This window comes from Cannabis sativa, chromosome 1 (genome assembly GCF_029168945.1).
Source record: "Cannabis sativa cultivar Pink pepper isolate KNU-18-1 chromosome 1, ASM2916894v1, whole genome shotgun sequence".
Classification (NCBI taxonomy): Eukaryota; Viridiplantae; Streptophyta; class Magnoliopsida; order Rosales; family Cannabaceae; genus Cannabis; species Cannabis sativa.
In genome coordinates this window covers 57,563,577-57,579,401 of record NC_083601.1, presented here as the reverse complement: position 1 = coordinate 57,579,401, position 15,825 = coordinate 57,563,577, and the positions used below count along the sequence as shown (strand labels likewise).

At 32.2% G+C, this 15,825-nt stretch overlaps 1 protein-coding gene and 1 pseudogene across 1 annotated transcript; one reads left to right on the top strand and one right to left on the bottom strand.

Annotated features, from left to right (window-relative positions):
• The first annotated feature begins 1,243 nt into the window (after positions 1-1,243).
• LOC133029345 (protein LURP-one-related 14-like) lies at positions 1,244-3,907 on the top strand. Its single transcript, XM_061101887.1, has 3 exons — positions 1,244-1,589; positions 3,222-3,449; positions 3,539-3,907. The coding sequence occupies exons 1-3, from the start codon at positions 1,320-1,322 to the stop codon at positions 3,674-3,676; spliced, it is 636 nt and encodes a 211-aa protein (XP_060957870.1). The 5' UTR covers positions 1,244-1,319; the 3' UTR covers positions 3,677-3,907.
• A 1,762-nt stretch (positions 3,908-5,669) lies between these two features.
• LOC133035332 (pentatricopeptide repeat-containing protein At3g09040, mitochondrial-like) lies at positions 5,670-15,549 on the bottom strand (annotated as a pseudogene).
• Between the last annotated feature and the right edge of the window lie 276 nt (positions 15,550-15,825).

Below are 15,825 nucleotides of genomic sequence, written 5' to 3'. Positions count from 1 at the left end.
AGGGAAAATCAAGCTCTGATACCATATTAGGATTGTTAATCCTTCTATTCATAGTGCAAGAACAATAACAATAACAATGGAGTAAAAGGAAAGAGAAGAAAGAGAATAGAAAGATCAGATTGAGAGAGAAAGGAATCTGTTGTATTATTGTGTTTGTTACAATGTTCATAGTACAAGAAGTGGTCTATTTATATCAGCACAAAACAAAGTAGAAGGAGAACAACATTAAGAAAGTCACACACTAACTAATTTACAACAACCTTTTAACCACTTTATCCAATTCTGAACATGATCCCTTAATACTTAATGATTCTTAATTTAATTATATTTATATTGTACATTCTCAATTGAAAAAATTGTTGGCGACTTCATAGGTACTTGCTCAGTTTAATTTTACAATGTTTACAAAATATTTTTGGGAAAGGATTGTCGAAAATCTTCAAAATGAGGGAATAGGAATACAACTACCAATATGGAATATGAACAACATATCATAAAGGCGTTAATTAATGAGCTTGTTAAGAAAATCTCATTTTGGTTCTATTTTTTGTGTTCTTTTAAATTTCTGGAAGGATTTAATATAAATTAGTATACAATAAATCCCCATTAGAGGAAGACCCTCTATAAAGATAAAAGAGCTATAAAGAGAGAGAGCTCACTTTTTATTTTTTATTTTTTATTTTTTATTTTTTTTTAACGCAATGCCATAAAGTTCTACGGATTAAGGTGAAAAATAATGTAATGTTCTAGGAAGTGAAATTATTTTATCAGTACTAATTCAAAGAAAATTGTCACAGGTCCTATTATAGGGTTGTTGGAAAAGGAATGGGGATTGTTATATGAATATCATGATGATCAAGATTTTTTTCAAATTCAATGAGCCAAACCGTCCAATGCCAATATATATACAAAAAAGGCTAAAGTATCTTATTAAGATGAAAAAAAAACACGCAAACTAGACAATCATCAATGTTAAAAAACATATCTACATTTTCTCTTACGTATTTAAACATGCAAAATTCAAAATATTACTAATATAATATACCAAAATAAGAATAAAATAAAAAACTTTACCTTGTTTGACTATACTAGCGCGTTATTGATTAATTTATTCATCCAAAATCAACCTTACTTTCCGGGAAATTGGCAACTGATCCATACCTAAACAGCCCCAAGTAGAGCTCTAAATATGACTATTTAAGGCAAAGCCAAATAAAAAGCTAATTAAACCATAAATCTTGAATTGATGGAGAAGTAATTAACAAATAATTAAGAAGTACGTAGTAGTTGGAATAAGTTTGTTTAGGCATTTTACATTGATGAAGCCAGTGGCAACCGCAGCAGCACCAGCAGCGGCTGAGGCATATGGTGTTCCCCTGGTGAGCGTTGTAGGGGATTTTTTCTGTGTCCCTTACCCTGTGGAGCTAATAGTGAAGAAAAAAAGCCACAATTTGTTTGATTCAAAATACGAAGCTTTAGATGCTAATGGAAATCTTTACTTCCACGTCAATGGTTCGTCTCATAATTTCGAGAAAAAGAGGGTCATGCGTGATGCTGCTGGTTTTCCTCTTCTTAACATGCGCGAGAAGGTATATATTTTATTTTAACCACACATGTGAGAAATGTTAAGAGACCTTAAGCAGATAGGCACAATAAGAAGTGTGGCATTACTATTGGTACAATTTAATATCGGTGTCATAAACTTTGATTTAATAAATAATATAAGAAATCTTTTAGTTATGCATACATATATTTATTTAAATAAATAAATATTAAACGAGTACTATCAAGAAAGGGTGCTGTACCCACCCAATTTCCTATTTAGGTGGGGAAAACTTGCCCAGTTAGAGGCAAGTACCTGCAAGGCCCCATATCCACGAGTCAAAATTTCATTTCTAATTGTGTAATTGATAAATGATTATACAAATGAGCTACACTCAGAGACGGAGCTACTTTAGCTCCAAAAGCGCCAATGGCCCCTTCCAAAATTTTGGACAAAAAAAAATTTATAAAGCAATTTTATGTTAAAAATTTTATTTTTCAAAAAAATTATGTATTGGCTCCCCTTAATTTCTTTTCTATCTTTTGGTCTCCCTTACTGTTAACTTCTACCGCTACACCATTCCATTTCTCTATTTAAAAAGAAAATTGGTAATTCCAACATTCTTTCTCTACCTTCGCATTTGAAAATACATTTTGAAATATTTTCTTTTTCACATTTTTTGCATGACAGTGTTTGAAATTGTTTGAATAGTTTACAGTTTTGAAAACAAGTTTGAAATTTTTAAACACGTGTAGTAAACTAAAATGTCAAGAACTCTCTTATTGATACTATAAACTATTCAAATTTTCTTAAAAATTTACAGATAAGATGTTGCAACTATAACGAACCCCACCATAAAAAAATATAAAAATATTCCAGTATATGTTTTTGAATATAAAAATTAAAAAAAATATTGTAATACAAAATTATAATTAACACTCTTCCATTAAAAAAAATACACAATCTTATTAATTACAAAAGTAGTTACAAATATTTAGTTTTTTTTTATCCCATAAAAGACCTATATATAATTAATGTGTCGTTTGGTAACACTTTCGTTTTTTAATTTTTTAATCACAAAATGAAAGTAAAATTTTTGTTTTTAAAAAAATTCTTTTTGAAAAACAAAAACGCGTTCTATAACTACTTTTGTTTTTTCAATTTTAAAAACAGAAAACAAAAGTGTGTTCTGTAAAGTGCATTTTTATTTTTATATTTTGATTTTATTTAAGTCGGGTCTAGATCCGGGGTCGAATTCGAGTTCAAGTCAAAAGTCGGGTTCAGCGCCAGGGCTGTGGGGAGAGGATTTGGGTCCGGGTCTGGTCGTAATCCAAAAGATTCATTAAGAAAAAAAAAACTGTTTAAAAAAATATTGAAAATTATTTTTTTTTGTTTTTAAAATTTTGATTTGTAATTATAAAATTGAAAAGTAAAAACAGTTTTAAAAAATTTACTTTTCTACTTTTAAAAATAGAAAATTGATTAAAAAAATGTTACCAAAAGCCACCTAAATATAGTGGAGAGAGCGTATTTACCATGACATACATATACATAAAATCAAGTCTCATTTGCATTTATTGTGCTCAAAGTTTAGTTTAAAATTAAATAATACCTATACTCAATAACTTTAATCATAAAATTTATTCACTAAAAATATATATTACAAATGATGTAAAAGGCATTGTCATCACGTCATCGGTGGACGATTTATCGAGGAGAAAGCTCGGAACAAAATAACATGATATTCAGCGTTCGAAGATCGAGTTCTTCCCAGCTAACGAAATTTCGACACAAAGTTTTCCTACCCAATAATCTCAATGAAGATGTTCCAAACTTTCAGATTGTTGAATCCAACTCACCATCTTGGTCTTATAAAGTTTACAAAGGCGAAACTCTCATTGCTGAGGTATTTATATAATATATTTCAATTTCTCATTTTTTATTAGCTATATATAAATAATAAAATATGATTTCATGATTGAAAAATTAATACAGTTTAAATTCGTCTTCTCGTGGGAGAACATTGCCAAAGGTACTAAAAAGCTTGCACTCAAAATTTATCCAGGCGTAGATTACGCTTTTATTGTCGCATTAGTTGTGATCCTCTACGAAAATGATATTACATGTATTTAATTATATAGAACATATATATGCATGATTGTAATTTAATGTAGTATAGAGTCAAGTCAACTATTATTATACATATAACATACCTATGCTGTATACATCGTTTCAAGTAAGCCTCACATTGTATCCTGTATTTACATTACTAATAACATGTTAGTTAGGGTGTCGTGCTTGTAATAAACGTTTTCAATATTTTATCTTACATTCATTATCTATCACTCGAATCTAATCAATACTATCACCGATAACAAACAATCCATCGCTGAAACTTATATTCGATGGGATAAATGTCAAGTAGCTTTCTATTTAAAAGAAAACTAGAATCAAACTTTTGTTTCAAAAGAGAAATCATAATATCATTAGAAGTATGCAATTATCTACTATTGCTGTAGAACATAGTGTGTCTATAAGTGCTGGAGCATCGTATGGGCATGACACATACCTATACCTAAAGCTCATAATACTATGCAACTTCCGTCATTTATAAAATGTCTCTTAAACACCATTTGAAATATTAAAAAAATAGTTTATAAATTGTCATTAAAACCACTATTCTCAACCACCAATAAAAGATAATCATCTAAAATAATTTTTCGAGCTAGCTATTTTTTTTTCCTAATTCTGGATCAAGATTGTAGGTGATTGTAGGATTTGGTATTAGGATTCATAAAAAATTATTCCTTTCATACCAGTATCATTTCATAAATGTTTAGTTTCCTTACTACTCTCTCCCAACCATTTTTCTCTAGTAACTACACACTGCTTATATTTTACAATCAATTTTCGCAGTATAAAATGATCACATACAGATAATAAAGATAAGATCCTACTTTCTTCTAAAATTTTGGCACTTAAGCTTAAGCAACAGGAAACTTATAATAATCTGATGAAAAAGAATGAACAAATAGATAATTTTTTATTTTTCTTTTTACATCTATCCATTATTTCATCTCCAGTGATACTAAGAGATTGTAAATTTGTAATTACAGATATTGTACCTATAGTGTATTTGTTGAAAGAACATACTCCACATCATATTGTCTAAATCACAATCAATAACTTATTTGGCGAAATACAATAATGATGCATGCAAAAAATTAAAAGAAAATATGATAACGAAATCTATTAAAAAGTTTGGATCTAATTGCCACAAGCATGTACAAACTTCATTAATATAATTATCTAATCGACAAAAAGGATAAGAAATAGTATTTCTTCTAGAATTGCCTCAAGATCAAATGTATATAAATGGCACCAATAATATTATTAGAGGCCCTCACCTTACATAGGGAAGACAATTGTCATATATTTACATAAATGGCACTAATAATTAACAAAGAACAAACACAATTAATCAAAAGTAGTAGTTGACAACTGTTAAATATATATTAAACTTTAGATAAACAAAATTATCTTGAAATTAGTAGTCAAAGACTGATTAAGAGGTGAAGCAAGATAAGATGGTCTCAACCAAAATAGTCAAGATATGTCTTACAAAATTGGCATTACAAAACTTTAGGTTAAACTTAGGACTAATATTATCGTCATATCATAAACCTTAGGTTAATGTCTGAACAACATTAACGTTTCATTTTAGATAAAGAACAAACAGTGAAATAATTCAGTACACAACATAATAACTCTTTATAATAAATTGGTTAAAAGTATTGATCGAAGTTCGAAAATGGAGCAAGATTGATGACAAGAATTTATACAAAAGAAATGATAAAACTCAATGATAATAAAACATTTAAACCGAAATTACTCAAACACGATGACAATCTAACATAAGCTCTTACAGAAGTCATAAAAAGGAGAGAGAGAGAGAGAGAGAGAGAGAGAGAGAGTACCTCTACAACAGATTAGCTAACACAATGGAGGACAAATTTCCTTTAGCTCTCATAGCCGCCCCGTCGGGTCAGGGCTCTGACCTCCCCGCAAGTCTTTTTGCTAATCCTAATTCCGCCAAGCAACTCAAGTTTTTGTCCAACTTCAGTTACTATTCGTAGCTCAAATATGGCACATAATTCATTGAATTGATTGTCATCCTTAACTCCAACTTAGCATATACATGGTCCTTTTGTTGATGTAGTTGATCTCTTGCATAAAATTTGTGGACTTCACCTTTGACAAAAATCCAACTACATCCTGTTTCCTTTCTTACACCTTGGTCTTTCATCATATGTCTTAAACTAATTCTATCTTCGTAACTCCCTGCCTCCATATAAGTGTTGGAAAGAAGAACATAAGTAGCTGAATACTCCCCAACTCAATATTTCCATGGACCCTACATGCTTCCAATAGGGTCTGCCAGATCATTTCATTAGGCTCAATAGGTATCTTTTCTATGAAGTCAATAGCATCAGCAAGGCGACCGACACGACCAAAGACCAAACCATAACATTCCTTCTTTCGTTGAAAGTAAAGTAAACCTTCTTCCACCATACCCATGTGGCTGAAAGCAAACAGGATGCACAATAAGGTAACATCATTTGCCTTCACATCCATTTGCTCGATTCTTTTAAAGAGTAGTAGAGCATCTTCCACAAGACCATGTTGAGCATAACTTGATATTATAACAGTCCATGTAATAGTATCAGGGTTGGGAATCCTCTCGAAAATAATTGTTGCCTCAGTTATGAAGCCACATTTGGATCGAATACATGTCAATAAGAGCACTTTTTGTACACTTATCAGCATCCGGGCCAGCCTTACATAAAAGACCATGGACTTGTCTGCCATAATCAAGCAAAGAAAGGCTAGCACTTAATCAAGCACGGTAGAAAAAGTAAACTGATTGGGTATAAACCCATCTTCCCTCATTTTTGAGAAGGTCTTAAGTGCTTCCTCATACTCAGAGCATTGAGAATAAGCCACTACTAAGGTTGTCCAAGACACTATGTCTCTTTCTTCCCTCCTATCAAAAGCTGCCCTTACATCTTCAAGTAACTCACATTTAGCGTACGCATCAACAATTGCATTGGAAACACTTGTCTTGAACACTGATCTAGACTTCAAAACCATTCCATGAACTTACCTTATGAAACCTGTACATTTTACAACAGATATTGCATTGAACACACTACAATACGTGTAAAGGTCTGGACAAATACCTTTCTCATACATGGTTACAAATAGTTCCAAAGCTTAATTGGCTGTACCCACATTGTGAATAGCCTGATATCATTGCATTCCATGGGGGTATGAATTCCACAGCTAGTGAAATTTGAGTCAAAAATGGATCTTGCATCAGACAAAGACTTACATTTCGAGTACATGTCTATTAAAGCAGTTCCCACATTAATGTTAGAATCCAGATGAAGTTCAAAAGCATAAGCCTGAACTATTTTACCCTTGTCAGTATCACCTAATTTACCAACAACATTTGAGACACTAATTATGGTGTACATATTAGGTGAAATTCCCTCATTCTTCATTTTGAGAAAAAATTCAAACACTTCTAAGTGATGGTTTTTTTATGTGAATCCTGATATCATTGCATTCCAGGAGACTTGATTATGTCCTTTCATGTTCCTAAACACCTTATATGAATCTTCTATGGAGCCCAACTTCGCATACATGTTAAGAAGAGATATATTGACAAAAGTAAGAGATCAAAAGCCACTTCCAACAATTTGAGCATGTACCATTTTACCCAATTGAATACAGTCCAAACCAATACATGTCTGAAGAATAGTACAATACGCAAACTTATCTGGAAAGATTCCATGATTCATCGTCTCAAAAAAGAACTCAAACCCATTATAGAATTGTTAAGAATATTTTACCAGGATCTAGATTTACTAACAAGTATGTTGATTAACATCCTAAATATGAACTCTCTAAAACAATGAAATAAACACATAAGGGTTTAAGAAAACCTTACATTGATTCCAGCAGAATATAATGACTCCTTTTGTTCAAGATCTCTAGCCCTTGATTCCTTTTGGTAGCAGAGCATTATCAAAATCTGAACCTAGATCTCTCTTTCTCTCCTTCGAGTTTGGTTACCACCGTCTCACTCACTATGATTGAGTACTTGACTTGCTATATGTGGGCATGTCACTCATCACTAAGGGTTCGAATTATAAGTGAAGAACAATGAAGGAGGTTTGAAACCACTAAGGAAGGAACTCTCTCATCTAGGTTTGGTTGAATAGTCAAGTTGACAAAAGTTCAAGTGGATGAGATGAGGGCATCATGTTCCTTTTATAGTGTTTCAACTAGGGCTTAGGGTTGAATTATATGGATAAAAGAAGAATAAAATATTGCGCAATAAATCACACTTGGCCGTACACTTAAGTGAGCCAATCTCTAGTTAGATTTTTTCCACTTTATTTCAACCACTTATTCTTCTTTTTAGTAATACCATATTTTCAAATTCAAACCTATAAACGCCAAAACTATTTATTTAATAATTATAATTAATTATTAAATAAAATTGTCATTTATGTAATTTATTAATTAGACCATACAAAGTCTCTTAATTAACAAATTGACCCCAAAACCTCTTTTCTTCACAATTAAGCCCTTGCTTAGTGAAAATTCATAAAATAAGACATAGTCTAATTTTAGAATTATAATTGATTAATTAAAATCAATTAACTGAGTCTGCAAGCAGTATTATCTCAACTAGTGAGGGGACCATGGGCCTATATAACCGAGCTTTCAATAAGTAGATCTAGAATTCACTAAGTAAACTCTCAACTTATTAATTCCTCATTGAACCACTATAGAACTTGGAATTGAATACACTCTCAGTTATATAGAATGCTATATATTACCACGATATGGATACGTTATAATTATCAATTGTTACAATCCTAATAGTCAAGGATCCTCTATAGATGATCTACATTGAATAGGGACAAATTTACCGTTCTACCCTTCAATGTATTTTATCCTCAAAACACTTAGCTACCTATAAATGATATTTTAGTAAACTAATATAATTACTGAAATGAGATCTCAATCATTTATCTCTATTCAGCCAAGCTCGAAGAAAATCATCGTTTCACTTCTAAGAACTTATAGAAGCGATAGATTCCATATCTATGTTTAGCGCTTCCACTCAATTGTACTATTATGTTCCCAAAATGTACGTATCACCCATACCAAAAGGTAGGCTTACCTAACAAATCAAAGAACACAAATAACACTCTTGAGATCGAACCTAACCATGTCAAGATTAAGATCCATAGACCTAAGATCAACCATTTATATTAACTTAGAAAGATATAACGGTAAGTTTATGATATCTTATCTAAGATCAATATCGGTCCCTTCCAATGCATACTCCATACATATGATAAATATAAACTTGGCCAATGCCCTGGAAAGGATATAACACTTATCCAAGGAGTAAATATACCTATCGCTGATTATCATGTCAGTCTAAACCAAGTGAACTAACAAATCAGGAAATTAAAATTTTGAACATATAATCATGATTATATTCCACTGTGCTAACAACATTATAATCGTGAACAAATACATATGTTCTGAACTTAGTAGAACTTATACATTAAACATAATCATGAAATAAATCATGTGAACCATGCAACATAAAATGATTTCTGATCTTTATCAATTAGTAAATCTGATTATATTGAATTGAGTTTTATTTAGGACACAAAACCCAACAAGAATAACCCATTCTCGGTAGACCCAACAATCATAGCAGTCCAAGAGAATATATTTCTTTCAGACATTTTATCAAATACTTGATGAGCGGTGGCACTGTCCATGCATTTCAAATAAGCGTGCGTTACATGATTTAACAGGACTAGCAAGTTTGATTCTGGAAAGCCAGATTTTAACACAAAACCATGGACACCTCGTGTAGCTTCTAAATATCTTTTATTTGTAGAATCGTGCAAAAAATCAACTAATATTTATTTTCAAGTCTTGTGTACAGTAATTGAACTCAAAAGTCATCTGGTAAATCTCTATTTGATTTCTCAGCAGTAGGCGATGGCTTAGTTACTGGTCTAGTCTGCATCAAAAAGGAAAATTTCCTTCCCTTGAGTTTAAACAATCACAAACTTACAAAGAGTCAAGAAGTCAAAAAGAAAAGAAAAGAAATGCAGAAAATAAGGGTGAAGTGACTTACTTTGTTGGTGGGAGCTGGGTTTAGGAAGACGAAGGAATTCATAGGTGGGGAAGAAACCCCAGAGCCTCGAATAAACTCATACTCTCACCTGTTACTTGCAAAAAAATGTTGGACGGTTACTTGGTTATCGTTAAGTATGTAATAAGGTCAGTGTAATACCCTAAGATTAAGAAAAATGGATCAGTGAACCCTAACTAGTTAAATGTGTATTTATGTGGAATTATATTATGATATAATTAAATATATGTGAATTAAACTGATTAATGACATGTTAAGACCCCGTTTGTGAGCTAGGGACATTTTTGTAATTTTGACCCAAGAAGGGTAAAACTGTAATTTTAATGTTATAGCAAGCTTATGGACTATATTATTATGTAGAATACTTATTTTGTCCTTCTACAATATTTTCTGACAAATCGGCGCATCTTAGTCACAATTGGATATTTCAGGCTGAACCAGATTCGGGACCGACATACACTTTCGGGATTTTATTTTGGCATTTTATAATTGATTGAATAATTTGAAATATATTTGAATTGTGTGTGTTTGATTAATGATAACTTTTCCCTTGAGTTGTGCATATGTTATATAATGGCCCTAGGGGCATTTTGGTTTTTTTGACCATTTAATTTATTTTCAACCAATAGGATTTTGTAAAATGAAAAGGCATTTTCTTCTCTGATTTTCTTGGCCCTAAACCGACTCCCTCACCCTCTCTTTTTCTCATCTCATCAATTTGGTTAATTCTTGAAAATTTCCTTGGATCATGCTAGGATTTTAGTGGTTTAGGTGCTTGGATTTGAGTAGAGCTTGAGGTAGTCTTCCTACCCCTTTAATCTGGAATTTTTTGCTGAAGTTGAAGATTGAAAAAGCATGTTTTTATGTTGTAGGTGTTCTTGTTGTTGGGTTTTGTGCCCTAAATAAAACTCATTTCAATATAATCAGATTTACTTATTAATAAAGATCAGAAATAATATTTTATTTTGCATGGTTCACATGATTTATTTCATGATTATATGTATATAATGTATGAATTCTATTTAAGTCCAAAACATATGAATTTGTTAAAGATTATAGTGTTGTCAGCACAGTGGAATATAATCTTAATTATATGTTCGAAAGTTTATTCCCTGATTAATCAGTTCACTTGATTTAGACTGACATGATAATCAACGATAGGTATTTTTACACCTTGGATAAGTGTTGTCCTTTCAAGGGCATTGGCAAAGTTTACCAGTATCGGATGTATGGAGTATACATCGAAAGGGACCGATATTGAACTTTGATTAGATATATTAAAATTTACCGTAATATCTATTCAATTCAATATCACCTGTTGATCCTAGATCAAATGATCTTAATCCTGATATGATTAGGTTCGATCTCAAGAGTATTATACATGTTCGATCTTAAGCCTACTTTTGGGTCAGGGTGATACGTATATTTTGGGAACATGATAATATAATTGAGTGGGAGCGCTAACATAAATATGGAGTCTATAACTTCTATAGGAATTTAGAAGTGTAACAATGATATCCTTCGAGCTTGGCTTAACAGAGATAAATGGTGGAGATCTCATTTCACTTCGCTGAAATATCATTTATACGGAGCTAAGTGTTTTAAGGATAAAATACATTGAAGGTGTAACGGTAACTTAGTGCCTATTCAATGTAGATCATCTATTAGAGGGTCATTGATCAAATTAGGATTATAACAATGGATAACTAATGACGTATCTATATCATGGAACATATAGAGCGTTCTATATGACTGAGAGTGCAATTCCAAGTTCTAAGTGTGGATTCAATAAGGAATTAATAAGTTAGGGAATTTACTTGGTCAATTCGGTTCGACTTATTGGAAGCTCGGTTATATAGACCCATTGTCCCCATACTAGTTGAGACCATACTGCTTGTAAGACTCAGTTAATTGATTTTGTTTAATCAATTATAATTCTAAAGTTAGACTATGTCTAATTTATGAATTTTCACTAAGCAAGGGCGAAATTGTAAAGAAAATAGATTCTAGGTTTATTTATTAATTAAGAGACTTTACATGTCTAAATTAATAAATATATTAAATTACAATATTATTTAATAATTAATTTTTAGTTATTAAATAATTAGAATTGACATTTAAATGGTTTAATTGGAAAATTGGCATTTTTGAGAAAATGGGAATGAAAAATAACAAAATGAGAAAGTTGCAAAGTGAGGCCCAATTGCTTTAAATGGGCGCCCACTATGCAAAGCCTTTTACCATTTTATTTTTCCATTATTTTAATGCCATACAATTCTAACCTAAACCTAGATGGCATTCTATAAATAGAAAGTGTTGGCTTCAGGAAACTCATGACTTTGCATATTGTTTCTTTCAGAAAAAGCCTAGCCCCCCCTCTCTCTCTTTTCTCTAAATGTTTCAAAATTCCTTGAGTGATAGAGTAGTGCCCACACACATCAAGTGGTATCTCAATCATAGTATGTAAGACTGTGGAAAATCAGCATCAAAGAAGGAGAGAAAGAGATCCAGATTCAGATCTTGATAATGCTCTGCTACAGAAAGGAATCAAGGGCTAGAGATCTGAATGGAATGAGTCATTATATTCTGCTGCACCCAATGTAAGGTTTTCTTAAACTCTTATGTGTTTATTTCATTGTTTTAGAATTCATATTAGGATGTTAATGAAACATACTTGGTAGTAAATCTTGATCCTGGTAAAATATTTCCAACACTTGTATGCATCATTGATAATGTGAAATTCCTCTCTATATGTCTACTCTTTTTGGGATACTGGATTCTATACCTTTTGGCAACTACTTTTGGTTAATCAAGAAATTAACACTAGTAGTTTAGGCAATTTGGAATGGTGCCAAAGATGTATAGAACTTTCCTTAGACTGAATAAGTACCTTTCCTGCAACTTTATGATAATTAGAATTGAATTAGGAATAGTAAATGTATAAATACAGAACTACACAAAAAACGGAAGTTAATTCCATGAATAGGCATGAAAAAACGAAGAAATACGAAAAAATTGCAAGCTGTTCTTGGCATACTGTCCATGGGCGCGCAAGGGGCTGCATGGGCGTGGTTTCTCGGTGCGACACAACCCGATTTTTTCGAAACTTCAAAAAATCATAACTAATTCAAATTAAATCGAAATTGAGTTCTGTAAAAAAAAGTAACTTGCTTAATTTTTTCCATACTATCCTATAAAAATAATTCCAGAAACAGATATTCAATTATTTTTCACGAAAATTCACAAACATCAATCAATCATCATATAACACTCAATACAACATGATACCATCCAAAACATCAAAAAATCGTTTTAAGCTCAAATTTCTTGCAAGCAAATCAATTACCATGGCTCTGATACCAGTTGTTGGAAATTATTTTACCAGGATCTTAGATCTACTCACAAGTATGTTGATTAACAACATAAATATGATCTTTCTAAAACGATGAAATAAACACATATAAAGTTTAGTAAACCTTATATTGGGTGCAGCGGAATAATATGACTCCTTCCGTTCAGATCTCTAACCCTTGTATCCTTTCTCTCGCAAAGTATTATCAAAATCTGAACCTGCATCTCTTTCTCTGATTCTTTAGTGCTGAAACTCCTTCTTGTTGAAAGTCTTTCTTCACGATCTTCCTCGCTATGATTGAGGTATCACTTGCTCTATGTGGGCACTACTCTAATCACTAAGTGTTTCGAAATCTTAAGGAAGAAGAGAGAGAGGGATTGGTCGGCCAAGGTAGAGAGAGAGAGGCTCAGGTTTTTCTGAATGAAAAGTGTGAAAGTTAAGTGTAAATTTCCTGAAGCCTTCGCTATCTATTTATAGCATTCCACTAGGGTTAGGTTTGAATTATTTGGCATTAATATAATGAAAATATCAGAGGTAAAACCCTACAAAAGTGGCCGGCCCTATACAGTATGGATTTGGGCCTCACTTTTTGCAATTTTGCAGTTTTATCATTTCTGCATCTAATTTTCTCAAAAATGCCAATTTTCAAATTCAACCATTTAAATGCCATAATTATTAAATAATATTGTCATTTATCATATTTATTAATTGAACCATACAAAGTATCATAATTAACAAATATGCCCCTAAAACTCTTTCTTTACAATTTCGCCCTTACTTAGTGAAAAATTCACAAATAGACATAGTCTAAATTGAGAATTATAAATGATTAATCAAAACCAATTATACGAGTCTTACAAGCAATATTATCTCAACTAGTGGGGGGACCATGGGTCTATATAACCGAGCTTCCAATAAGCAGATCAAGAATTTATTACTTAAATTCACTAACTTATTAATTCTTCATTGAATCCACGCATAGAACTTAGAATTGCACTCTCAGTATATAGAATGCTCTATATGTTCCACCATATAAACATATCATAAGTTATCCATTGTTATGATCCTAATTTGATCAATGATCCTCTATATGAATGATCTACACTGTAAAGGGATTAGATTACCGTTACACCCTACTATGTATTTTATCCTTAAAACACTTAACACCGTATGAATGATATTTCAGCTTATGTGAAATGAGTACTCCACCATGTATTTTCGTTTGGTCAAGCTCGAAGGAGATCATCCTTTGCTTACTTTTCGCCATATAGAAGCTATAGATTCCATGTTTATGTTAGCGCTCCCACTCAATTGCACTACCGTGTTCCCAAAATGTACCTATCACCCTGACCCAAAAGTAGGCTTAACTAACAAATCAAAGAACATGAATAGACTCTTGAGATTGAGCCTAATCATAACACGATTAAGATCATTTGATCTAGGATCAACTAGGCGATATTGACTTGAATAGATATTACTGTAAGTTTAATAAATCTAAGTCAAAGTTCAATATTGGTCCCTTCCGATGCATACTCCATGCATCCAACCTAAGCTTTACTTTAACCAATGCTCTGGAAAGAACATAGCACTTCTCCAAATGCAAGTCAACTCTGCTGTAGATTATCATATCAGTAAAACCCCGTGTCTAATAAATCTAGGAAACTTTATTCACATAGGCATGTTTACTTTCCAAAGTGTTGACGACACAATAAACAGGATCAAGTATGTGAAAAGGGTTTCAGATGAATTCAAATACATTATGTACATATAATCATGAAATAAATCATGTGAACCATGCAACATTAAATGTTATTTCTTATCTATATTAATAAGTAAATCCGATTATATTGAAATGAGTTTTATTTAGGTCATAAAACCCAACAGTATAGGCCTTGACAGGTTGAATGGTGGCACTTAAAAAATTCATTTCTAAGTCAGCTGATAAGTGTGTGCTGTTCTTCAACATATTGTGAGGCAACAAAAAGTTCGAGTGGACAAAAGAGTGCAAAGAGGCCTTTCAGAGCATAAAAAGGCATCTCGTAACGCCTCCAATTTTGGCAAAACCAATAACTGGAGAGACGTTATTTCTTTATTTAGCCATCTCAGAAGATGCTATTAGTGCATCTATTGTGCGAGAAGAGGGCAAGCACCAACAACCTATTTACTACGTAAGTAAAAGGTTACTAGGGGTAGAATCCAGACATCCCCCTATAGAAAAACTCGCGTTATGCCTAGTCCCTGCGTCTCACAAACTACGGCCATACTTCTAGGCTCACCCGTGTTAACCGATCAACCCTTGAGACAAGTTTGATCAAAACTAGATGCTTTTGGAAGATTGATAAAATGGTCGATTTAACTAGGGCAGTTCGACAGAACATACCTTCCTCGAACATCCATTAAGGGCCAAGCTTTAGCTGATTTCTTGATAGAAGGTATAACTCCAGAAGAGATCCCACCTGATCAGCGAGATGAGGAAACCTTGAAGTTATATGTGGATGGCGCATCCAACGAACAGGGTTTGGGTGCAGGGGTAATATTAATATCGTAGAAGAAATTTGTAAGTTTCACTATGCTCTAAGGTTCCAATTTGATGCATGTCTGAATTATTTTACCAGGATCTAGATTTACTAACAAGTATGTTTCATTAACATCCTAATATGAATTTCTAAAAAA